The 26,291-nt window shown below is 37.2% G+C and overlaps 1 protein-coding gene and 1 long non-coding RNA gene across 2 annotated transcripts; both read right to left on the reverse strand.

The window, feature by feature from the left end:
- Positions 1-758: 758 nt before the first annotated feature.
- On the reverse strand, positions 759-13,577 carry LOC134792048 (sorting nexin-4-like). The gene is made up of 10 exons (XM_063763164.1): positions 13,400-13,577; positions 13,212-13,318; positions 12,525-12,663; positions 10,478-10,652; positions 8,927-9,065; positions 8,448-8,575; positions 6,765-6,927; positions 3,304-3,465; positions 2,014-2,128; positions 759-1,185 (listed from the first exon to the last, which is right to left on the reverse strand). Exons 1-10 carry the CDS (start codon positions 13,475-13,477, stop codon positions 1,135-1,137), a joined length of 1,257 nt encoding a protein of 418 aa, XP_063619234.1. The 5' UTR covers positions 13,478-13,577; the 3' UTR covers positions 759-1,134.
- A 9,926-nt stretch (positions 13,578-23,503) lies between these two features.
- On the reverse strand, positions 23,504-24,427 carry LOC134792465 (uncharacterized). Its single transcript, XR_010144425.1, has 3 exons — positions 24,181-24,427; positions 23,692-24,042; positions 23,504-23,569 (listed from the first exon to the last, which is right to left on the reverse strand). It is a non-coding gene; the product is annotated as an uncharacterized LOC134792465 (long non-coding RNA).
- Between the last annotated feature and the right edge of the window lie 1,864 nt (positions 24,428-26,291).

Raw genomic sequence — 26,291 nt, forward strand, 5'->3', positions numbered from 1 at the left:
GCTCACGTTGTAAAAACCCTAACCTAAGACCCAAATTAAATAAAGATAGATAATAATAATAAATTTAGAAATGAAGTCTCTATCTATGGTTTAGGTCAGGAGTAGGTATGCATTCAAAGCACCATTCGCCAACCATTTATGAAAGAATTTCAAACCGGTCACATGCATTTTCTAGTATAATATTGAGTGACACATTCGTTGAGCATTTGCCAGATCTGGATAGACCTTTACATATTTGCACTTGAAATTGCATAATGAGTTTGGCCATGGATCGGGCTTATATAAAATATGAATGTCCGAAGCGAATAATCAATAATCTATTCATTAATACTATCAAGGCTAGAGTTATTGCATCCAACAAGGCAAACAGTGAAGCGAAGGCAGATATGTACTCACCCAACTACGCGGAAAAGGTTATTCATTAGAGTTAGACCAAGAAAAGTCTGCAGCGATTTTGATAGCCCACGCAGTGCAAGTGTTACTTATACGTCATAATTTCATAGAAGTTTGACGTTTAAAATGACATTTGCACTGCGTGGGCTATCAAAATCGCTGCAGACTTTTCTTGGTGTAACTCTATAACGTATATCTATATGTATATTTATTTACAGCTGTTTTTTTGTTTAGGTATTTATTTAGGCATAACATAACGAATGACCAATTTTTAATTTTACAGGCTAATTAGAATAAATCATCTTGTTCACAGAGATTAATATTTCAATTTAAAATTTAGTTAAAAAAAAAAGAGTTTTAAATTATAACTTTTTTTACCGCGCTTAAAAACCAGTTCTACGTGAGTTGTGGGTAAAAATATAAATGCGGCTCATTGGATAAAGGACCTTATTCCCATAATATTAAGGTTGTGAATAGGTACTTGGTTCTGATATTTTCACTCTTGACTGTGCAATAATTTTAAATTCACAAATCAAATCACGTAGTTGCATCATTGGTTGCAGATCTGACTAAGAAAACTGCCTCAAATATTTGATAAGCACCTTAAGATATGACTTTACCAATTTTACCATATAAACATTCCGATTCTTTGGTAACGCCTCCATCGCCTTAACTCAAATGAACCTACGCTTAGTGTTAGATAACCTGTACAATTTGGTGTCGCCCGCGGGCGGGCCGCGTTCAGGGCATGTTCTGTAGGCATTCCTTTATTTGGGTCCACGCTTGAAGATTCTAGAAAAAACAAAGGATGTATAAAGAACAAATATTACAATAAGTATCATTGTCCACACTGTTTAACTGGCAATTAGGGTATTATACTGTATTTAAAATAAATTATTTTACACCATGCATGAAATAAAACGCCAGATAATTATTAGAAAACCACAGATATGTTTCATATAAATTCTGTATTAGCAAATCGTTTTGACAGTTTGATTTGACTAGTAGGAAAATACCCTATATGTAAAGCGTATCGCAAAAACATAAAGTTTGCTAATAGTTATGAGACTTTAGTGTTGCTGTTAATACAGTAATATAAAATTATTATACATAGGTGTGTAATTTTTGTTAACTTATGAAGAAACAAAATTACGTTGCTATTCACTAAAGTCATAAGTATTTCCAAAGGAAATTGTAGTTGCTATCTTAATATGATAATATCTTAATAATGCTATCTAATTAAAAATATGCATGGTTTTCGGAATAAAACTGAATATTATCGTAGGTGGCGTGAAAAACAATACAGGGTGGCCAAAAAATAAGTGCCTTCCCGTTGCCAGTGAGGTTTTGGTATTATACTGAGCATCTTTTACTATGGGACCAACCCCGAAATCGCGAAAAAAAATTTTACCCTCCCATAGAAAATGGACCAGCCAAAATGTATGAAACAGCCAAATATTTTTTTCGCTATTTCGGGGTTGGTCAGTATAATCCCAAAACCTCCCTGGCACCGGGAATGCACTGATTTTTTGGCCACTCTGTATATGACTCGACATCAAAATAATTTAAACTTAATATTTTAAATTTGAATGGACGAAACAGAGATTTATTTTTTCGTACCTTTTTCGCAGCTTTAACTTGCAATGATATGAAGCCGACCAGCGACTCGTGGAGGTCTTTATCTTTTTGCTTTTGGAAATGTTCTATTTCTATCGCAGCCTTCTTCGAAAATTCTCTGTAACAACAACAATTACTATATTTAGTATTTTGTGCAATATGTCTTTGTTTGGTCTGCTTGAAGTAATGTGCGAAATTGTGACATTGAAACGCTCTATTGCCACCAGGACTCACTGTAGGACTTGCCCGCCGCGGCACAGTTACTCTCGACATCCCGAGTGATTATGAAATAGGGGGCTGTGCTCTATAGTTCACACACGCTCTGTACCACTAGGACTCAGTTTAGTGGATTAGAGCGTGTTCTTCTTAAAGTAATGTGCCAAATCGCGATATTTAACACATTCAACACCAAGAACCCGACTGTCGGGTACACTGTTCGTAGCGACTACGCGCTACATACGACGAAACCGTGGCTACGCGCTACGAGCGTAACCCGTAGCACTTAGTGGTATTGAATGTGTTAAAGGTCCTATTCCACCAGGACTCACTCTAGGACTTGCCCGCCGCGGCAGTTACTCTCCATATCCCGAGTGGTTATGAAACAGGGGGCCGTACTGCCCTCTATAGTTCACACACGCTCTGTTCCTCTAGGACTGTTTAGTGGAATAGAGCGTGCTCTTCTTAAAGTAATGTGCGAAATCGTGATATTTAAACGCCCTATTCCACCAGGACACTCTAGGACTTGTTCGTCGCGGGCACGTTATTATGTCCATTTCGAGTATAAAGACACAGGTATAATCCCCACACACTCCTCTACTAGTACCACATAATAAATAATATTTAGTACTAGGTACAGAAGGTTCACTCTAACAAAACGCGTATATTACGAGATATGAGCGCAAGAAATAGAAATACTTCGTTCGTAGCAAAAAAATACAGATAAAAAAAAGAGGAACAAAAAACAAACTTACACATAACATAACAAGTAATATCAGCCACGAAATGGTCCCGAATCAGCATGGTGTTAGCCTGGATGGGCCAACGCTAGTCGTCCTTCGGGGCCATAAACGAGTGAAGCACGGAAAGTGAGAACGGAACGGAACGTAAGCAACGTTAGTAACGGAAGCAATATTAAAAAAAAGGAATAATAAACAATTACACACAGCGGCGCGGCGTTAGTTCCGTAGCGGTGCGCGGCAACTACTACTGCTAGACACCAAATTTGGCGTGGGCCGCATGTACTTGTAGCGACGCGACGAAATCGCGGAGTGAACCACGCCTGCTAGTACTCACTCCAGGTCCCGCTTGGCCTTCTCAATATTTTCCTTGTCCTGCAGTATCTTGGCGTCGAGCGCCCGCGTGGCGTGGTCGCGCACGATGTCGGGGTCGGTGGCGCCGAACAGCCGCGACATCAGCCCCGACTTGCCCGCCGCCGCGCGGTTGCGCTCCGCTATCCTGGTAACGAAAGTAACTAGCTTATAAATATTGCAGCGCTCTGATATATCATATATTATATACATTTAAGACCAGACGATTCAACGGAGCCACGCCGTTTTGTCGCCTAAATAGTGTTTAGTTTTTTAAGTTTATATAAATGCATATATGTATATATGTTAATCTGTAAGGTATTTGTAATATGGGCCTTGTTGCCCGATTTAAAATGTTCATTAAATAAATAAATTGCTATGATACCTTCGAGCAACACGGAAGGGAGGCGGCATTCGCACTATTTCCCCTCTGCCGAGGTACAAGATTAGCGCGTCAATCTAATCTAGCGCGGGTAATAAAACTAGTTGCACTTGGATTTTTCACTAGACCGAGTCCAGACGCGCGCGTGAACACTGCTGCACAAAAATGCCTGTTTGCTCGGTTTATTGTTATAAAAAGAGGTCGGGGACATCAAATTTACAAAAAGAAGGTGTTACATTTCACATGTAATATTTTTTTTTACATATCATACGTTTAATTACATTCAAACACAATTATTATATTTTAGTCTCATGTAATTGTTGGATTTATCGATTTTGCTCGCTCAGTACAAATTGCGGATCGGTCGAGCGACAAATCCGACTTCTCATCTCTCAGAATACAATAACATACTTCAACGAAAATGTGTTAGTGTGCGTGTTGTGACACTTGTCACTCGTCCGTACACAAAAAGAGATCGAGGTTTGCAAGATTTGTCTTTGACGTGTGTCATTTTCTATGTATTTGTGTCGTCATTACAGATTGGATTTTGTATGTAAGTGTGTGAGAAGTGCGACTGTGTGCACCTTGCCCCCCCTTGCCCCCCGCGAAAAATGGCAGAAAGATTTGTACGGTGAGATATCGCTTGGGCCCCCCCCCTTCCGATGTGTCGGAAGAGGTGTTGCTCGAAGTATGATACCGAATACGGACCCATTAGAAAGATAATAGAAGCACTTCATGACGAGTAATTGTCAGGGCGAGGCTTGCCGAAACCTAAGACCCGAGTTATATAAGTTTTTGTCTGAAATTTACTGGACTTTTCTTTACACAGGCAATTAATACTCGTCAAAACAATTCTAAAAACCTAAAATACAATCAGGTTGCGTTGTTTTATCACAGAGTTCTTATAGCCACCCCCTGTCTCCAATATTATCGATAAGCTCGATGGTATCATAATATTGCATTGTCACCCGACTTACATATGTATGCAAAATTTTAGCTGCATCGGAATCCGGGAAGTGGGTCAAGATAAACTTGCAAAATTTGATTACAGACACAGACAACGGGACAGATGAAACTAAATAAAAGCTTGTAAAAAAAAACGTCTGTTTCTGCTGAGTTTTCTCAAATAATGTGTTGTAGTTACCGGTTGACAAGTGTGTCGTGTGTAGGGAGTGCAATCTTGCAGCATAATAATTAATCTCGGTATTTGCAAGATTTAAGAGGTCCAATCTCGCAAGATCTCGGTATTTTGCGAGATCTCGCAAATCTACGAATAATTTTTAGTATTCTATTGAAACTCAGTATAGTACTATTCTAGGGACGAAAATATGAAGTAATATGCATATTAAGTAATATCCATAAGTAGATGCAGCACCGTCAAGTATCTGGGCCTTATCGTTGATGAACACCTTTCTTTTAAACAACACTTGACTGGTCTATCCAAAAAAGTTAGAAAAATTATTTATTTAGTGAAACGGCTGCGGGACTGTTCACCTCTAAGTGTCCTTCGCGTTGTCTACCATGCCCTGTGCCAATCTGTTATACAATATTGTATTGCAGTTTGGGGCAGCGCAGGTAAGACGGCACTCCTCGAACTAGAGCGTGCGCAGCGTGCTGTCATCAAAGTCATGCTAAGAAAACCTTTTAGATTTCCTACCGACTTGCTGTATAATGAAACGGGGATCCTCAGAGTCAGACAATTATTTATTTTCAGCGCAGTATGTAGAGTTCATAAAAGTATTACAAATTTACCGATAAAAGACCTCATAATGAGCAGACGTATATACAGAGTCCCGGTACCTGCTGTCCATACATCTCACGCCAAGAGGTTTGCTTCCATATGCACCCATTTATATATAACTCTGTTTGCAAAATTATCGCTCTAAAAACATGTACCTTATCAAATGTTAAATCTAAACTCAAAAAATGGTTTGTGACCCTATCCTACAATGATACGGAAAATATAATATGTTCTTATGTTTAGGTCTGTCATCTTCTAGTCCTGACTTACTCGCTCTCCTACACCTTTCACTCACACACACCCACTCACACACACACACACACACACACACACACACACACACACACACACACACACACACACACACACGCACACACACACGCACACACATATATACACACCCTAAAAGCATTCACCTTATCACCCTCTCACACACATAATTTTAACTAGGTTTAGTAACTGTTACCTACTCTTTTGTAAGCCCCAAGATACAGGCTCAGCCTAGTTTGGGGCTTACCGGACACCTTTGTGCATGTGTTTTTTATTATAAATAAAAATTATTCTATTCTATTCTATATAAGATTTACGGAATCATTTATTTAAAAAGAAAATTACGGGTTACTTTGAAAATAGCTTCTGAGAAAACACAGCGTATCTAGCGTACCATCAGCCAACTGACTTCGGATGTTTCTTACCAGATACCCTGCAGCAGAAAAGGCTCGTTCTGCCTCTACTTCAAAAACATCACGTAAACAATTTCACCAATACACTACTTTAAATCAATTATGGGCTAAAAACTGTATTTTTACTAATAAAAACAATAAATTCGTAACACTTCGCGTAAGTAAACAAATAATTAAGGTGCGCGCGCGAATTCCTCAACTCAAGTTCAACTAGAAAGTCGTGGAGTAACTGACTGCAAATAATTCTGGGAGCGATAGCTTGCACTCCGTGCTCCATAACGGTCAAGGCTTGGCCGTCAAGCAGATGGCATCGCATTCTCATGCCGATAAGGACCCGACAAAAGATATTAGACAAAACAAAAAACCTAAGGTAGGTAATACTTAAACACATAAAAAAATGTTGGCTAACGGCGTAATGCATAACAATACGACGGTTATGTCATAAACACAAACGTGCAGATGGTGCGTAACAGTAAAATTTAAGAAATCATCGAGATTTGGGCGAGTGTAGCTAATGGAATGCTATGCTATATCATACGCAATCTTGCAAATCTTACGATTTAGCGTGCAAGATAATAAAGAGAGCATGTCTAGTGATTCAAAGAAAACTTACAACTTTCGTTGTAAAGATATGTTGTTACCGGTTGGCAAGTGTGTCGTGTGCGAGCTCGGTAGCTCGCTGTAGTGCCTCGTGGTTGTGCGCGAGTTGCTGGAGGGCGTACGCATAGAACAGGTATTCTTTCAGCTGGTCTGCGAGTTGCTCTTCGTCTTCGGCGACCGCGTCGATGCCTTCTGCTATTGAATCTGGAAAAACATCGATGATTTTTTTCAAATATCCTTTCTCATAAGAGTACTCCCCGTAGCATTTTTAAGAAGCTCGCTGTCTACTTTGGCAACATTATGCAAGGCAAGAATTGATTAAGGAATCTACGAAAGTCTGATCGTAGTGACTTTCCACACCAGAGATAAGAAAGGAAATAAGGGTCTATGCACACCGCGTTTTTTTAACGCGCCGTCGACGCGCGTTTTTATCGATACATTACACAGGTCATTAAGGCAGGAGGTTCTGTATAGGCATGGGCACTAGATTTGAAGTCGCGCACACAACAACAAAATCATGTAATGACAGGGAGTTCTTGAAATAAGTATTTTTTATTTCGTACCGATAGCAAGTTGAACCGCCAACTGCAAGATGGACCAAAAAGATTCTTCAAAGTTTTGTTATTTACTGTTAGCTTAAAAATCGTCCTTATTAGTCGCTTGTATGTGTAGGTACGTTCAGGACCATGGCAATAGTTATTTACGATACAAGTGCGGAAAAGAGGAAATTCGAAACGAGTGGCGATAAATTAAAACACGACCGGAGGGAGTTTTAAATCGACACGAGTTGCGAATTACCTATTCGCACGTGTATCGTACAACGTTTTACAGTACATATGGCCCTTTAAACTTTTGACATACGCACGAAAAGTGCTATTTTACGCACTAGTGCGGGAAAATAGGACCATATGTACTGTAATAGTACATTTCGATGCTAGTGCGGAAGGTATGTCATTACTTCACGAGTACCGAGATATCTTGCCACGAGCCGCAGGCGAGTGGGAAGACTCGGGACGAGTGAAGAATGACATTTCCGCACGTGTATCGAACGACGTTTTTTAATACAGTTGCGAAAAAATAAGTAAAACATTGTTAATCGTACACTAAACAAAAGTGGTAACAGTGACAGCTCGCTTAGACGTCGTCTTTAAGTATATTATATCTATGGGCGTTTGGCAGCTATTCCGTTCCATTCAGACACCTTATTAAGAACGGAATTTTCAATATTCAATATTAAAAAATAAACGTGTTATAATGATGAAGAGGTAAGTATTAAAATATGAAATATGTATATTTTTCATATTCTTACATTAACAGTAGGTTTTTATGCTGATTACGACGTTTAAAGGAAACTAATATTAACACTCATCAATAAGTAGTCGTGAATTGGAACAAGTATAAATTTAAAAAAATTGGAAAAGTAAAAAGCACTAGTTCGACATAACCAACTTTCCGCACGCTAAACAGCTACGTAAAGTAGCACTTTGTGAGCAACTGTATTAAAACATATTTAGTCATCGTTTTACTCCTTTTTTACAACTTTTTCTGCTCTATACATCAGAACCGAAGTTTGAACCCCCTGTTTTTATCACCACACACAAATGAAAAGTTAATCGACAAATGAACCATCGTCCGCACTGTTAACTGTACATCGGTGGACCTTATGCCTTTTGTAATAAGGTCCACCGATGTACAGTTAGGAGTGTTGCTGTTTGTAAAAGTACCGAAGTAGTGTCCGGCCTTCTGCAGCCCGTCGCCCATGTCTTTCTCGACGACGCTCCACTCGCTGAACAGCTTCCCGTAGGCCGCGTGCAGTTTACATACTGCATAGTTCTTCTCAATTATTTTAGACCTGAAAAGTATAAAAGTAATCAGTAGACCAACAAGTTTGAACGCGACCAGTCAGAACGTTGAAGGCGAACGCAGACGACGTGTATGAATGAGGGTACACCGAGCGTGGTCTACACAACTTTGACACCCACCCGCTATCTTCAGTTACTCGTGAACAAGATGCATGTAACTGCGTTGAAATATTGGGAGCTCGAAAACAATACAAAAGGTAATCACGGTCCATATTCCGGTCGATGTAAGTCTAGTGAAGCTAACCGTGAATCATTCAAAACTGTTAAAAGTAATCTTAGTTTAAAGATTACATTTTATACATTATTTGGGCGTAACATCACAATTCATAGACAATACAAACCTAGTATAAAGAAAATTTCCTAAGTTAGTTTCCAACTGTTTTCCATAGTTTTTGACACTTTCTATTTCCGGATCCGGTTTCTTTAATCTGATTGACACTGACAGAGATTTCAGCTTGTTCTCCGCTTGTAATAGATATCCTGAAAAAAAGAAAATTAGAAAAATTGTAAGATCATTAACCATAAATCAGATACAACTGTGTGCAATATCCTTAATCATAATAGCAGTCAATGAAGATATGAAAATCAAGGGACAACCATAAGTTTAGGTCAATCATATTGAAACTAACTAATATTCTTCTGCATTTATTTATTTATAGCCTTATATCAGAAATACATTTTTATACTATATCTATAGTTTTCCTTAATCTATGATAACCGATTCTGTGTGCCTTTGGGCAAATGGCTCCTTCAATCTTCTCCACTTTTTTATTTTTTATTCTTCTGCATTACTTAAGATTAATTCAAAATTAAGTGTAAACTTTGATTAAATAATATTGTAGTAAAAAAAAAAACAAGAAAACCGACTTATTTACTTCCAGCGAAAATTCTTATAAAACTGGAAAACCTATTGAAAAATGGCACGTATTTAACCGGTCAACTAATTAATCGAATTTGGGTAGTTTAAAAATAATAGAAATGGGTACTAAAATTAATAGTTTGGCAACAAAAACGGAGCCTTAAAATATATCAATATGAGTTGTATTTTAATGCCGTTACAGCTTTTGTTTATTTTGAGGCAGGTACCAAGTATTTATTTGGCAACTGAATTATTATATTGGCGACTATTTATGAAGCACATTTTAAAAAGAAAACGGCTATCTATTAATTTAAATATGAAGTACTTTTAAAATATTTTGTTTGGTCACTACACGGTCAACCTAACACGCTCCTCCTCGCTTCGCTCGTCGTCGCACCTATCTTTTGACTCTGGCAGAACACAGTGGTAACTATAGAAATTAGTAATTAAAAATTTAATGACCTAATGGTATAATGGCCATTAGGTGTTTCATGATTAGGAATTTCGACTATAAGTATAGCAAGTATAGTAGGGTATTATTGGTAAATAAATTTGTGGTGTTTTGTGGATTAGGAAATTTGTCAATTTAAAGTACTAGGTATGCATATGTTTAAATTTAAATTATTTCAAAATGGAGTATTTAAGGCTTATGTATATATTTATTTATTTATTGATAATGGGAAACTTAGGTATTCTGTATATGTACAAAATACAACCAAATTTTATGATCGCTTTACAATATTAGTTGCCAACTTATTATTTTAGACGCCAACCTATCAATTCAAGTTCCCTATAATTTTTTTGGGTGGCTTGATTTTGCTGCCAGTTTTTTAATAATATGATGCTTAAATTTGAGGCTAATATAAATTTATTGGTGCTAAAATATTAATGCACAGCCAAATTATATTATTATATGCCCAGTGAAAGTTCCTGTTTAATATTTTAGTTGCCCGGTTAATAATAAGCCTTGAAAAATTGGGTACAATTAGAATCTTGAATGGTGGGCCTTATTATTACAAATACAGGTACATACCAGTATCAGTGATGGTCTCCCGCCAGTGCTCCTGCTGAAGGAAGCTGATGAACTGGTCGTCGAAGCTGAGCCGAGGATGTGAGGCCACGCGGAGGAGGAAGTTTTCTAACCCAGCCCGCCGCCGTTCCACGAACTCTGGGTCTGTGGTGTCGGATTTCCGCCAGGCGTATAGAACCTAGAATTGAAGGAGCAATATCTTAGCAAACTTGATGGTAAATAGACCACTATCCCTACTATGATTTTTAAATATTGGTTCATTTAAATCCATCAATTGGTTCATTTAAATGTAAATTCAAAAAACACATTTTAATCTTACAAAAAATATAATTATTGGGTATATATACTCCTATTACTCCTGTGACATCCCTACTAGAACGAACGCCTGCTAAATAATTTATTTCACCTTGTATGCCAGATAAACCAAATTAATGACTGTTTAGGTACCGTAGGTTGTTATTTTAGTTTTACTTTAGTTTGTAATTGAATAATAATTTGAGCTTTAATAAATTTACTTGAAATTTATGCATTATATAAAATTTGTACTTTAGAATGTAGTTGCGCTCTCTCGGAAGGGTTTCCACGGAAGACCAGCGTCGAGATCCTTAGATGGTATCTTGACATTACGCTGAGTGGAGACCTTTTCAGTGACGTTTAATAATAAATTAGTTCTGTTGTCTCATGTAATACCTAAATTTAAGCGTTTTCTTAATAAATTTCTTCTATTCTATTCTATTCTAAATACGAAAGTAACTGTCTGTAACCTTTTAATAATAATAAAAATAATAATAAAAGACGTTTATTCAAGAAGTTTGAACATAGGTACATAATAAAAGTACACGATAATGCTTACAAACTAATTGAAATGGAAAGTGGCTCAGCTTATGTCTGTGCCAAAAGGCTTCGGGGCACAGCGGCCCTAAAGACTTGCAGCAACGGACGCTGTTATTCTGCCACCGCCGTATTTGTATCTAGCTAAGGACAGTAGAAACATTTACACTATTCATACTAAGGGGCCTAAGGGCCTATGCCAACCGCGTTATTTTAACCCTTAAATGCATGATTTTTTTCTTTTTGCCCGAAATTAATATATGTATCACATAATTGTTTTCCGATTCTAGGAAAAATAGTAAAAAAATTATAACTCGATTTTCACTGCGAAATCAGTGTTAGAAGTTGAATTGGCTAAATCATATTTATTTAAATATGTAATTTTCAGTAATAGATATATGATTTTTTACTACCATTAGAAAGGTACACACTATTTGTGATATACCTATGATAAAGTAATTACAAAACCCGAAAACACCATTCAAAATCACATACTAAAAATTATCAACATCTGGATTTTTCCAAGCTTTCCGACTTTTCGTCTTAAAACGAATGTAATTTTTATAAATTAAAAATATTATACTTGACGTTTGGTATAAAGGTGCGTTCAAGAACGCAAGCCTTTTTTTCTTTAATCTGTGAGCTGTCTAATGCTTTGTAGACATTTGGCAACACTATGCATTTAAGGATGTGCATTTAACGCGCGGTTCTGTACCCAAAGGGGTAAAAACGGGATCCTATTACTAAGACTCTGCTGTACATCTGTCTGTCACCAGGCTGTATCTTATGAACCGTGATAGCTAGACAGTTGAAATTTTCACAGATGATGTATTTCGGTTGCTGCTATAACAAAAAATACTAAAAACAAAACAAAATAAATATTTTAGTGGGGCTCCCATACAACAAACGTGATTTTTTGCCGTTTTTTGCGTAATGTCACGGAACCCTTCGTGGGCGAGTCCGACTCGCACTTGGCCGGTTATATTTTATTTCATAGAGCAGTTTGTTGGTAGCAATACAAATTTGCATTTGCAACAAAGCACGCGCGCTTCACCTGCACGACTTTTTACGGTGTATCAATAAAAACGCGCTTCGACGGCGCGTTAGAAGAACGCTATAGGCCCTTAAAGAACAGCCAACACTTGGTGCCACTAAACTAATTAAATAATGTCACCAGTGTTAATTAATTTATTCCATTAATATTATAATGTGTATTTACTCTTTTCTCTGGCAGTGGCGGCACCACACAGTGTGGATAAGTCACTAGAAGGTAGTCATGTATCTGTTCAAACTCTGTGTACCTCCTCCAGATGGTACTGATTTTGGATTGTACTAGTTTGTAGTCTGGATCCGTTACTCTGAAAATAAATAAAACACATTGGTTGTACAATAAGAATATCTAGAACTGTGAACCGAATAGAAGTATCTCATGTACTATGATAGTTAGACAGTTGAAATTTTCACAGATGATGTATTTCTGTTGCCGCTATAACAAAAACAGAATAAAATAAATATTTAGGTGGGGCTCCCATACAACAAACATGATTTTTTTGCTTCACTTCACTGCACTGACTGAGTAAACTTTGGCCCACCCTAACTTCAGACTAACCTATCTGTTTATCTCTATTTTCACTCAAATAATTTCCACACCTGAAATCCTGATGTTAGAACTGCCATAAAAAATATTTAAATGCCATAAACTTAAGTTATAACTTAGTCATATTGACATAATAATTATTGAGGTCAATGTTATTCAAACAACTTTCCATTAGAAGCAATCAACAGACTTTCAATAGGATAGTGAACAAGTAGGAAACACGAGTTGTACAGGAACAAATTAAGTGCTAATTGAACCACTTAACAATCATTGTAGGCGATAATAAGCATAACAACAGCAAAGTCTTACTTTAAGTCTATTAGATACACAGTGTAGTGGTCCCTCACGTGCAAAGTTCCATTAGCACGCTTCTCTGACTCCACTATTGATATATCAACGTGCTTTATCAATGTGTCCTGCGAAAAACAATAATAAAACTATGTTATGATGATTCCACATTCACCGAGGAGGCGTTTCAATAAAAACAACAGGCAGACCTGAGACTCGTAGTCTTCTAACGTTTCTATTACACTAGGCGATCTTGAAGGCTTAACTGGTGAATTTTCTTCAGACATTTTAGCTACGATTCTTTGTGTGTTTTATAACAATGAAATCAATTTATAATCGAAAATTGTTCAAAATCTCATTCTCACGTCTAATTTGGACTATTTTTACGTTTTGTGACGTAGACAACTTTGACGGTCCTTTTCATGTCTAATCGGATCTGTCAACCCATTTATCTATTTAACATTTGATATTCACATGATTACTTAATATGTGTAAGTTATCAAAATATTTACAAAAGTAAACAAAATTTTATTAAAAGTTAATATCTCAATAAAATTTATAAAGTTTATTGTTGCAAAATAGAAGAAAAATTTGACGAAGTAGTGTGAAATGGAACGTAAACTAAACTGAACAAACGTGGAAATAGACAGCCCAATCCGGCCAACCTTAAGAAAATAAGTGTCAATAGTGATGTATTTTACCGGTCCATACCGGTCATGCACGAAAGCAACTTTAGGATTAATATAGTTTGTCATAGGACAGTTCATAGACAGAGAGAATCATACTATCTTTGTATTACACTAGTACTAGCACCCAAAAGAAAAGGATGAGTAGAGTTTTCCTGGTTCTTACTGACTGACAAATTGGCTTGACTAACTATATGCTCAAACACACCCAATTTGTCACTAAAAAACGCGCGAAATTCAAATTTTCTATGAGAGAGCAACCCTTCACACCTACATTTTTCACACAATGGGGTTGGCAACTGTCAAAGGTTTGCCTAGATGGCGCCATCATAGCTTGCCCCTTTTTCTATGAGATTTGGCTTAAAGAGCTGGCATCCAGGGTATTAAAAAAACAAAAATTTGACACAATTCTAGGGATTGACGGGGCAAGCTATGATGGCGCCATCTGCTAAAAACTTCCACCGGCCAACCCCATTGTCAAAATGTCGGAGAGGGACAGATGATAGACAGACGTATTGTAAATGAACGCTGAAAGAAAGTTTATAGTTACTAAGGCCCAGTTGCACCAACCACATTTATTTTAACAGACTGATTAACATCAAACAGCAGTGAAGTATGAAATTTCCCATACAAATAGATTTAGCGAATGCTTTAACGGTGACAGACGGTTTGGTGCGAAGTGTTCGAGCCGATATGAATTTATTTAGTTTGTTGTTCATATTCCTCGTAGCAATTTGTTTCAACATGTAGGTAATTACAAAAATTTACAAATAGTTTTTATCAATCATCATCATTCCACGCAAAGTCACGAGCAACGGCTACTAGTGATAGCGGTATAGCCTGAAATTCGGGAATCAGCTGCAAATGGTGTTAAAGGTATGAAAATCGGCACGATTAATCTTTAGGCCATTTTAATCAATTTGACCCGTAGCACCAAAAAAAAGAAACAAACGGAAAGGAGTTATGACGTCATCTTTTTTTTGTATGGAAAAACACAAATTTTTGTTCAGAAACCCATCGTGTGTGATATTAAATGAAAGGGCATTTTGAGCCGGTTCTAAAAATATATCACATTATTATATTTCCGTCATTTGCATTCAATTAAAATAAAAATAATTTTCAAAACATACCAAGTTTGGGCTCCTCCAGATACGAAACCATTGAATTATTTTTTGTAAAATATACCTCAAGTAATACCCAATATCCTCATATCTAACCCCAAGGAATTAATTTCGAATATATTTATGTTTAGTTTTTTTTATTTTTTTTATTACATATTGTCATCTATCAAGCTATCAATGAAACGGCCTCCTAGCCTAGTCGATAGTGACCCTGCCTATGAAGCAGGAGGTCCCAGGTTCGAATCCTGGTAAAGGTATTTATTTGTGTGTTCATCATCATCATCACACAAATAAATGCCCATATACACATATATACAAGCCCTGGTAAGGGCATTTATTTGTGTCATGATGATGATGAACACACCAATAGATGCCCTTACCAGGATTAGAACCTGGGATCTCCTGCTTCATAGGCAGGGTCACTATCGACTAGGCTAAGAGGCTGTTTCATTGATAGATTGATAGATCACAATTAGTAATAATAAAAAAATTAAAAAAAATACTAAACCTAAATATATTCGAAATTAATTCCTTGGAGTTAGATATGAGGATATTGGGTATTACTTGAGGTATATTTTACAAAAAATAATTCAACGGTTTCGTATCTGGAGGAGCCCAAACTTGGTATGTTTTGAAAGTTATTTTTATTTTAATTGAATGCAAGTGACGGAAATATAATAATGTGATATATTTTTAGAACCGGCTCAAAATGCCCTTTCATTTAATATCACACACGATAGGTTTCTGAACAAAAAATTGTGTTTTTCCATACAAAAAAAAGCTGACGTCATAACTCCTTTCCGTTTGTTTCTTTTTTTTGGTGCTACGGGTCAAATTGATTAAAATGGCCTAAAGATTAATCGTGCCGATTTTCATACCTTTAACACCATTTGCAGCTGATTTTGGTCAACCGCTAGTACTATACCTAGTTTTGATATAAATGAGTATAAATCTGGTATACGAATGAAACACCGCTTGAGCAACAAGTGTAAATACGACATGTGTTATGCGCACAAAATGGTAAGAGAAGAGGTACTCAATTTCCATATTGAAAACACCATTAAACGGATGAAAAGCGACGACTGGAGATACGAAATAGGCTTGTAATGTGATCGCAAATTGAATAAATCGTCCGGTGACAAGCAAAACTCACTAAGTACTATCAAAAAATTAAAATAACAATGCACTTTATTACACTTGTAACACGGTTTATTGTCCAATAATTTCAATGATGTTAGTTAGTGACTTTTGCTTGTCACCCGACGAAATGCAAACAAGATCCAATTCGATACCTAATTGAAGTTTTTGAACTGAACGCAATATAGGTAATCGCATCTTAAATTAACATTTTGGTTCAGCAGTAAAACATTATAATCTTTCTAACGTCCCTGATTTTGCCACAGCTCACGGGAGTCCGGGGTCTGCTTGGCAACTATACCCAAGAATGGAGTAGGCACCAGTTTTTTGTAAATTTATTTTCAGTAAAGTATGGTACATTTTAAACTTATATTAGGTTCGCCAAATTTACGTTTAACGGCGACATGATGAACTCATTTCCTGAGTAGGAGAAGGAAACTAGGCCTATTAGGATCAATCCGGCCGGTTTCCTCATACGATATAGCCGATTGGTTCGGTGAGAATTGCAAAGTTCGTGGGATCGAATTATGGCGCATTCCAAAGTGTTTTTGAAACTTTCGTTGTACTAATATACAGATCCTTATGGGAGTCGGCGTCGGCACACCGCTTGCGTCACGTGTGCATGCCCGGCTACAAAAAAATAGCGCACAAGGTATACGCAGCCGGTGTGCACAGACTTTTATATTCCTTCAAAAAATATCTGAAATGTGACATTGTTTTTCTCAATCTGCTGGCATTTTATAACAATCAATTTATCTATCGCGGTATTGAAAAGGATCCTCTGTCTGGGAAGAAACAAAGCAAAATGATTTATAAATGATTTTTTGTATATTTGTTATTTTGCTTGTCGTATTGTTACAAGGATTCTCTTTGTAAAAGGTATTTCGCCCGCATGATGAGACCGCTAATGAAGTAAAGTTACTTCAAAATTTACCTTCAAATTTAAACAGAAAACGGAGTTGGCAAAATTGCTGTTTCTTCTCTTCTTCTTCCGGCCTGACCATTTCTAATTGGGGTCGCCTTTCCTAATCCTCCTTCTCCAGAGATAACATTTCTGGGTCGCCACTGGATCTAAATTAACAATTCTAAAATTGCTGTTTCAGCTAGGTATGATGGAAACAAAAGCTAGAAATGTTAATCGGCATTCATTTCACATTTATTTCACGATTAAATTAAGCATATAAAGCGGCCAAATACAGAATGTATCTTGCTAGATACATAGTTGAACACATTATTACCTAATGTCATTAACGGGTATAACATAACATAATGAATGCTTTACGTTGAACATATTATTATGTGTATGCAAATGATTTATAACCTAAGTTTCGTTTTAATGACATATTGACTGCCTATGAAGTTGTTAATTGATAAATGGATAGTTCGCTGCCGTAGCGATAGATAGATTAGATATGTCAAAGAGCCAATCACTTAATTTATTATACTAGTGGCTCTGTGAGCTGTAGACCTTGCGAGCATAGCTTATTGGGACCGTGCACGATGACAGCGCCACACAGCGGTTTGATCAATCAACAATACGAAATTTTTAATTTAATAAAAAAAAAACGAAGTTTAAGTGAAAAAAAAAAAATACAAAAAGTTATGTCTTACTGGGGATCGAACCGAGACTTTCTGTGTGCAAACAAAATAAGCGAATATTTGCAAAACGCGCCATGATAGTTCTTAGCTAAGCTGACGAAATTCGGATACTCATTCTCGAGTAAAAACTAAATATCTAAATACCGTCTAAACCAGCAATACAATTTTTCTGCATTTTTTGCCATTTACTATGTAAACATGTCTCAAAAAGAAAATACTCTTATGATATCGATACGACTATTTGTTTAAGCGCGAGGTATCACGACGCCTCCATTTTTTAAAAATTCCAAAAACCGGATCGACAATTTTTTTTTATTTACTCATAAAATCTGGTCACAAAATTTCACGAAAATTGGTTGAGAATTGTGACCTGTAGAGGAGAACATCCGGACAGACATACAAAAGCAAAATGCCCCAGTCGAAACGGAGACCTTCGCTACGCTTCGGTCAATTATATAATTCACAGAAAGTGTATGCACTCTATTGTGAGTTTACGAAGTGAGTCCTTAAAAAATCTTAACATTAGTAATGTTTCACAGTTATTATTTTCCTCTCGTTGGTGTGATGAAAAATTGTGTTTCACTCGGTAGCACAATTTGTTTAACCCTCGTGTCTTCAAACCCTCGCAAAACTCAAGATTTCACTTTTCGAACCACTCGCTACGCTCGTGGTAATTTTTACACTTTTAAATGTATTCTAAGCTTACCTACACGAAGACAAATAGGTAGAGGGAAGTAAAAACTTTCATATTCTTTTCTCAAGTTCATAATGAATCTATTCTAAACGAATTTAAGCGACTGCAGATTTGTTCAATGGAACTGTGTTTAAATTTATCCCCTATCAGAGAAAATCGCCTCTTATTTATAGGGATGTTTTTCTTTAAATTAAACGTAAGTGTACGGGAATAATTTAGCCTAGTTTAATAACTGTACATAGGTACATAACAGTCAGCAAGAAATAGATTGTGACGGCAAAATTGACCAAATAATTATGTTTGACGTTTAAAATAACACTTGCACTGCGCGGGCATCAAAATATCTGTAGACTTTTCTTGGTCTAACTCTATCTATTTTATTAGGTATGTGCATGAAGTGTCGAAAATGTTGCCACTGCAATGAGAAATCTTGGGTAAACAACTAGAGTCTGTTCGGAAAGAGAAGTCTTGGAATTAGAGATGCAACCGATAGTTGTTTGGCCGGATACCGGATACCGGATATTCGGCCTAACCATCTGTTTTTCAAGTGCGCAGGTTTTGAGCTGTTTCCTAGTGAACGTTCGCGTGGACTCATTTCTAGGTTCGCGTGCGCGGAAATGAGTGCGCGTGCAAGTCAGTGGAATGTTTAAATTGTTTTAAAATAACCGTGACTGTTTCTCAGATCCAATTTGTTTACTCCGAAATCAAGCAATGTTACTATCCGGTATTCGGCCGGATAGTAGGTCACTATCCGGTATAAGGCCGGATAGTAGGTCACTATCCGGAATCCGGCCGGATAGTATGTCACTATCCGGTATCCAGCCGGATAGTAGGTCACTATCCGGTATCCGGCCGGATAGTAGGTCACTATCCGGGATAAGGCCGGATAGTAGGTCACTATCCGGAATCCGGCCGGATAGTAGGTCACTATCCGGTATCCAGCCGGATAGTAGGTCACTATCCGGTATCCGGCCGGATTATAAAATATCGGCCGGATAGGCCGGATACCGGATAGTAACCGAATATCCGGTGCATCTCTACTTGGAATGTATTGAGCCCTATACATTTCACGACTCTTCTCTTTTTTTATTATTATCATTATTCATACGCCATAAATTGTATGTGTACATGTTGATGTTAGGCCAGCGGTTCTCAATCTTTTTTTTTGACGGAACCCTTTTGGAAAGCGAAATATATACTTGATGGAACCCTACAATGGCGGTGGCGGCATAGTAAAATTTTTCGAGGCGACTAAAGCATAGTGTTCTAAATTCTTGCGGAACCCCTGCAGGGGTGTCGCGGAACCCTAGGGTTTGTTATGGAAATGATGTGTCTGTGTCAAAAGTGACGTTTCTGATAGAAGAAGTATCACTTTTTATCTGTCAGTGTCAAAACGTTTCTTCTATCAAAAACAACACTTTTGACACTGAGAGATCAGATCATATCCATGTCAAATCCAGTACGGATATGATGGTCGTTCTTATCTACGTGACAGCGTGATAAGACGGTGTCCGTCTATCCCGCGGTGTTATAAGTGACAGTTATTTTATCACGTGGATAAAACCATCCATAATTAGCCGGCTGATCAAATTCATATCCTGTTATTACTCGTACATACAATCAGGGAATATGCGTTAGTAAGACTAAGAGGGTCACAATAGGGTTCATGAACATTAAGAGAAGACGCCATTTATAAAACGACTTATACAATTTGTTACTTAACTTAAAATATGACTTAGGCTGTTCAAAATAAAGTATGATTTCGGATATGATTTAAGCTCTTTTAAGTAAACATCAGTATTATTTGTTTGTACTGTCGGTATTATACTCGGAATTCACAAGTTTTATTCAATTTACGTCCTCAATATTGAGAGTCGCGAACAGGATTAATGTAATAAAATTATGCCTATTTATTTAAGATTTGCAGATTCTGTTCTACAGTAGGTAATTGTTTACAAAACGAATTAGAACTTGCCACGTTTAACCTTGTATTCAAACGTTTTATATAAGTATTGTGAATAGCGTTCATTGTAGAACAAAATCAACCAGTATATCTATGTTATTTATGATTATATTTGTAGTATTTATACCAAATACTAGTTCTCTAAACATAAGCATTATTGACCTTACAATGAAACAGCCCATCCATCAGCTTTCTTCCCTTCTTTCGTAAAATAGTAGTGTCTGAATGTTAGTTAGTTATACTGGGGGCCTAGCCGAAACGCATTTCGAAAAAAGATATCGCTAACGAATCGATAAAAAATGTATGGGAATGACAGGTACCGTAGATGAGTCTGTCGAAAAATATTAACGAATACAAAAATGTTAGCCAAGTTGCAATGTTGTAACGAAACGCAAAACATTCGTTACCGGAATTCGATATCTGCCATACATTGTCTAGCCAAGTGACACTTTTGACTAGAGATGGGCGAAATGTGTCAGTAGAGGGAAAAGATTGATATATATCTTTTTACCACTGGGATATGTATCACTCTTTTATATCTTTATATCCGTGTGTATCAGTTGTCCCGCTCGTAACTGTATCGACACTTACTGACTTTGCGTCATCTTATGAATGAGAGAGAGACAGAATTGTTATTATAACGTGGCGACATTTTCATTTTCATTTTGTATTATGATGGATATAGATTGGTACATTCACAAGGAAGCTTGATTTGGTTCGTATTGTCATGCGCAAGAATATATTTGCCTAATAAAATACCTTATTACTTTTTGTTTACATTTTATTAAATGCAATGCAATTTAACTCATTAACCGAATTAATAACTCATCATTGCAATTTGCATTGCATCCTGCGTGACCGAGAAATACTATACTATTTACTTCTCGTTCCCGCGAAATAGCGAATGACGTGTCCGAATCCGCCTGAAGGACCGCTGTCGCTCGTTCGTGTTACTTCGGTCGACGCGCGACCTAGTCATCGCTTTCGCTTTAGTAAATCGTTGCCGAGGGAGTGAGCGGTACGGATATACTGATACATTCGGATTCGTAAAGACAAGAAGAGTGATTCATGAAACGAGAAAGATATATATCTTTTTTATCTATCTCTCCTGAGTTACCCATCTCTACTTTTGACAAGCGAAATCAAATCGTTATCGCCTCCTAGGTGTCGATACGTAGCTCGAGCTATCCCCTTGCAGATAACTTACCGAAGCACAAGAAAATACCGAATAATAGTGTTTGTAAATTAGAATTTGTAATAAAAAGCATACTTCAACATTATTGTGGGCGGCGAATAACGCGGAAGTGTCGCTTAGACGCAGGCGCCGTCTGAAAAATCGCCTCTATTGAAACTTGAAACTGCTTAGGAAAGGACTGCCCTTAGCTGGTGATCTTATCATGTATGCTACGATCAAAGGATTGTGGGCCGTACGCAGCATTTCACCCAAAGGATCCAATGTGACCGAGGCGCTGAATATCTACCTATCTATAGTGACAGTGTCATGGAAAAATGGATTATGCACCCACAAATGCAACACGAAACAATGTCCCTACAAAGGTAAGAGTGAGTCAATAACTTATCCCTACTATACCTACTAATAATAATATAAACCGATGAACGGTGTAGATTAAATTTGGTACCCATATGCGCAATGGCAAGCACTTGTTTTTCAATAGGAAAGTGAATTGAATGTGTAAAGGAAAACTATACTCATACTTATCTATTGGGTGCTAGTACTGGTATAAGACAAAGCTAGTATGATTCTCTCTGTCTTTGTTTGAAATGAGACAGTCCTTTGACAAACTATACTTAAATACATAGACAACACCCATGACTCAGGTACAAAATATCTGTGCTCATTACACAAACAAATTTCCTTACCGGGGATTCAAACTCAGGATTATCAGCTTAACCGGCAGAGTCACTAGTCACTACCAACTAGGCCAGACGGGCTGTTGTCATACATATACATTATCAACCATATTAATGAAACTTTTTCATATTATGAAACATTGTATATGACTTCTTTTGGCAGGCGCAGATACAGTCAGCTGCAGAGAAAAGGTCCCACCCCTGCATACAAACTTCTATGTAGTGGTGGTACCTTTTTCTCTTCAGCTGACTGTACCTACACACTATATAAAAATAATCATAACATGTACTTACACAAAACATTTAGTTTTTTTTTTGTCATATGACTGGTAGAGAATAAGTTTTATAACCAAATGTTACAGAGTTTGTTGAAAAACTAAGCATTCATTTTGTTTCAGGTGACTTGGATATTCATTGCAGCCTTGGCATATGAACCAATACTTTATGGTGCTCCAAAGCCAGGGTCAAGGGAAGAAACTATGTCACATGTACAACCACAAAAATATATTGAGTGTTGTTTTACTATTTTAAAACACTGGCTACTGATTTCATGCTGCTGGCAAAAAATACCTGCTGCATCTTTCATTAATAGATTTTCAATAAAATAAATTAACTTTTTAACCCAATCATTGTTTCATTTATTTATGGTGGTTACCACCTTAACTTTTGGTATGCTTAGGAGCAGATCTGCTCCCATGTACTTACCTATATTCAACTTTAAAAAATGCATTAATTTTTAAAAGTTGTCTTTGTAAAACGACCGGTCTGGCCTAGTGGGTAGTGACCCTGCCTGCTAAGCCGATGGTCCTGGGTTCGAATCCCAGTAAGGGCATTTATTTGTGTGATGAACACTAATATTTGTTCCTGAGTCATGGGTGTATTCTATGTATATAAGTTTGTATTTGTCTATATAAGTATGTGTATTGTCGCCTAGCACCCATAGTACAAGCTTTGGTTAGTTTGGGGCTAGGTTGATCTGTGTAAGATGTCCCCAATATTTATTTATTTATTTTATTTTATTCAATTATGATTGATATATAAATTACAAATTTTTGACAGGAGCATACAAAAGGTTAAATATGAACAGCCAGTAGCTTAGCGGGTGAGATTACCTTCCCAAATTTCCATTGACTATAAATAATAAAGATGTGTTTAATTCATTTTTAACGCCTCACTCACTTAGGTATTTCTATTACTGAGTAAACAAAAATCAAAGACAGGTAGGTAATAAAAAAATAATATTAAGTAACAATATGATTTATTAGTTTTGGTTTCACAGGCAGCTTTTATCTTATCTAATGCATCTTCTTAGTCGGCGTCTTCATTGCTGAAGGTCGTGTCTAGTTTGAAGAGTTTCCTGCGCGATGTACCATGCTTTTCCAAGTGTTCCTGTCCTCGGCGATCTTAATAGATAAATCTAATGCATAACATCTATGTATTCAATGTCCGCTTGACTTTTGTTAATTTCGAAAATGTTTGAAGTCTATGAAGTAAATGAGTTCACTGAGGTTACACTGATTCGGGCAAACCTGTCCACAATTTCACTTCACGGTTTGAATCAATACTAACGCTTAAAGTATTGTCTCTTCTGGTCAAGTAAGCCAGTAGTGCACGTCCTTAGCACTGGTAACTGCCATGAAGGCGTCATTGCAGCGGCAGCTCTGACTGTACGTGCCAACTTGGCGAGAACTTCTCAGCGTGGAAGAAGAGCCCGCGGAGCCGCTCTTGCCCGCTCTGGCTGCGTCGCCGCCTTGGTTGGGGCTGCGGGGACGACGGCTGTCTGAAATTGTTAAACTTTAGGTCAAAATTATATGCAATTAACAACGCACTCTTCAAATATTACACTATATAGAATTATTGTATCACGAAATTGTGATAAACTAAGTTAAACAAATACCAAAATATTTAATTTGCTTACCGATAAAACAATTATTTTCTCCAAAATTAGATTCGCTGTTCACTTGACACTCTTGACAGCTGACAGATGATGTTTCTTGACGGTTTTGAACGAGAACCACAGACAAAAAATAATTTTTACCGACTTGGCGCGTAGAATGAGCGTTAACTAAAAAGATTGCCTCTTGGCTAGGTTATTATAAACATTATCGACCAGTCGCTCGCGATCGTAGAGATCGAATCGATAAGGAGCGAATGTAATTTGGCTACGGGCCCTGGGCATTTTCCACACGTCGACAACCATTGTGCCTATTTTGCGTGAAAACGAGGTAGGACTACTCTAGCCACCCCATCTCCCCCATGAAACCTAGCAGTGTCTTCAGGTTGCTAACTGCCTCCTTCAGTGTGCATGGGGTCCCTAGGTTGGTTCCTGTATTACAGTGTAGGAGAATGTTTTGCTGTTTCCTCTTCTTCCATGCACGCTCTGCACATGGGGCTGTACGTTTTACCCATATAATTAACGTGTTTGTTTAGTGTGTTATGTCCTATAATATGTCTGAATGTGTATATAATGAGTACATTAAGTATAATAAGAGCTCCGCGAACAGTTTTGTGCGGAGCTCTAAAAATAGTCACGGTAAAATGCTTTTTCCCTCTTAATTAAGTCGTCGGAACGTCATTCCGCGGCGCAAATGACATGAATTAATGGCAGCTCCCAGGGACGCGATTCAAAAATTCTGTTTGACAGTTTGCGACATGGCATATCTTCCAACGGAACTGGCGTACATCAAAGTGTCCACAACGATGCCTAGATTATTAATCTAAGTGAAAAACCGGCCTAGTGCTTCTAGCCTTCGGCCTAGAGCCACGCATTATAAAGGGTTCCGTAACTTCCGTACCTTCATACAATATGAAAAAAAGCTAAAAACCATACCTTCAGGGCTTTTACATCCTTTGAAAAATAATAGCAATAGGTTTTTTTTTACAAAAACCTGGGAAGGTAAAAAACAATAGTAATAGGTTTTTTCCAAAAACCTGGGAAGCATTTGAAAAAAAAAAAAAACTATTACTATTATTTTTAGGAAAAAAAAAACTATTATTACCTTAATCGAAAAACTCATTAATAGCTCGATCATAGGTACCTATAGAATCTAAAACCATTTTCGTGGACAGTATTTATTAAGCAACGTTTCCTTTAACTTGACAACGTTGACTTAAATATAATAGGTACATATTTACTGTTGTGAAGAAACGCTCATCTAAAAAATTATAGTATTCCTCGGGTAGTTTTGTTGAGCCATGTCACGAGTTTGTTATGATAAGTCAAATTCACCTTCAGGAAGGAATCGCTGTTAAGTGTTCTTTGACGTGCGGATTACGTCACCGTCACTTCTGAATGTAGCTTTTGATTACATCTGCGACTAAAGGGCTGTTGTTGTTGTTGTTTATAATTCTGACCGAACATTCTTCTCTCAATTGGTGTGCCTCGGTGGAATGCTACATCGCGATTGGTTGATGAGTTCGCATCACGCGCGCGATTGGTCGCAACTAAGTAGTCGGGGACCATTCTTAGTGCCCTTAGGCCCGTCTCCACGAAGTAATTTATAAGTCAATGCTTTTTAACGGCTTTTTGGTACTCCATTTAGATTTTTTAAATATAATATTTATTTGCTGAGAAGGACGCACATCTCGGCAACTGGAGGGATACTACCAAGATACTACACTGAATCGGGAAAATTGGAAGTCTAGAGGGGAATCCCTAGCTCAACAGTGGCTGCAGTGGGACACTTTATAGGCTATTTTTAAAATAATATTTATTTGACCCTTGACTACGCATCTCCCTCGCAACAATAATAATTGGGATCATTAGCACCGGGGTTAATGTCAAATCAAAATCATTTTATTTTCATTTTAATAATGCCTAATTTTCCTTTTAAATTATTAAAACCGCTAGCGATAGTTCAAGTAATACAGGAACAAATATACATTTCATTTTGACACTGGCCTTTGGAAAGGTATCGCGCCCTTTGAACTCCAAAGCTCCAAATTACACTACACATCAAGGGATCTTTTTATTACGTCCAAGTTTGAATGGTTGACGCTTTTTTGACGGAATTTTAATTGAATAGAGTG

The sequence above is a fragment of the Cydia splendana genome, chromosome 7 (assembly GCF_910591565.1).
Source record: "Cydia splendana chromosome 7, ilCydSple1.2, whole genome shotgun sequence".
NCBI classification, from domain to species: Eukaryota; Metazoa; Arthropoda; class Insecta; order Lepidoptera; family Tortricidae; genus Cydia; species Cydia splendana.

What these genes read in the sequence shown, in the direction of transcription:
- LOC134792048 (XM_063763164.1), bottom strand. Translation starts at nt 13,477, where the DNA reads ATGTCTGAAGAAAATTCACCAGTTAAGCCTTCAAGATCGCCTAGTGTA. An exon ending in CACGACACACTTGCCAACCG is followed by an intron (nt 3,466 to 6,764) that starts GTAACAACATAT and finishes TTTCGTTACCAG; the next exon opens with GATAGCGGAGCGCAACCGCG. An exon ending in AAGGCCAAGCGGGACCTGGA is followed by an intron (nt 2,129 to 3,303) that starts GTGAGTACTAGC and finishes TTGTTGTTACAG; the next exon opens with AGAATTTTCGAAGAAGGCTG.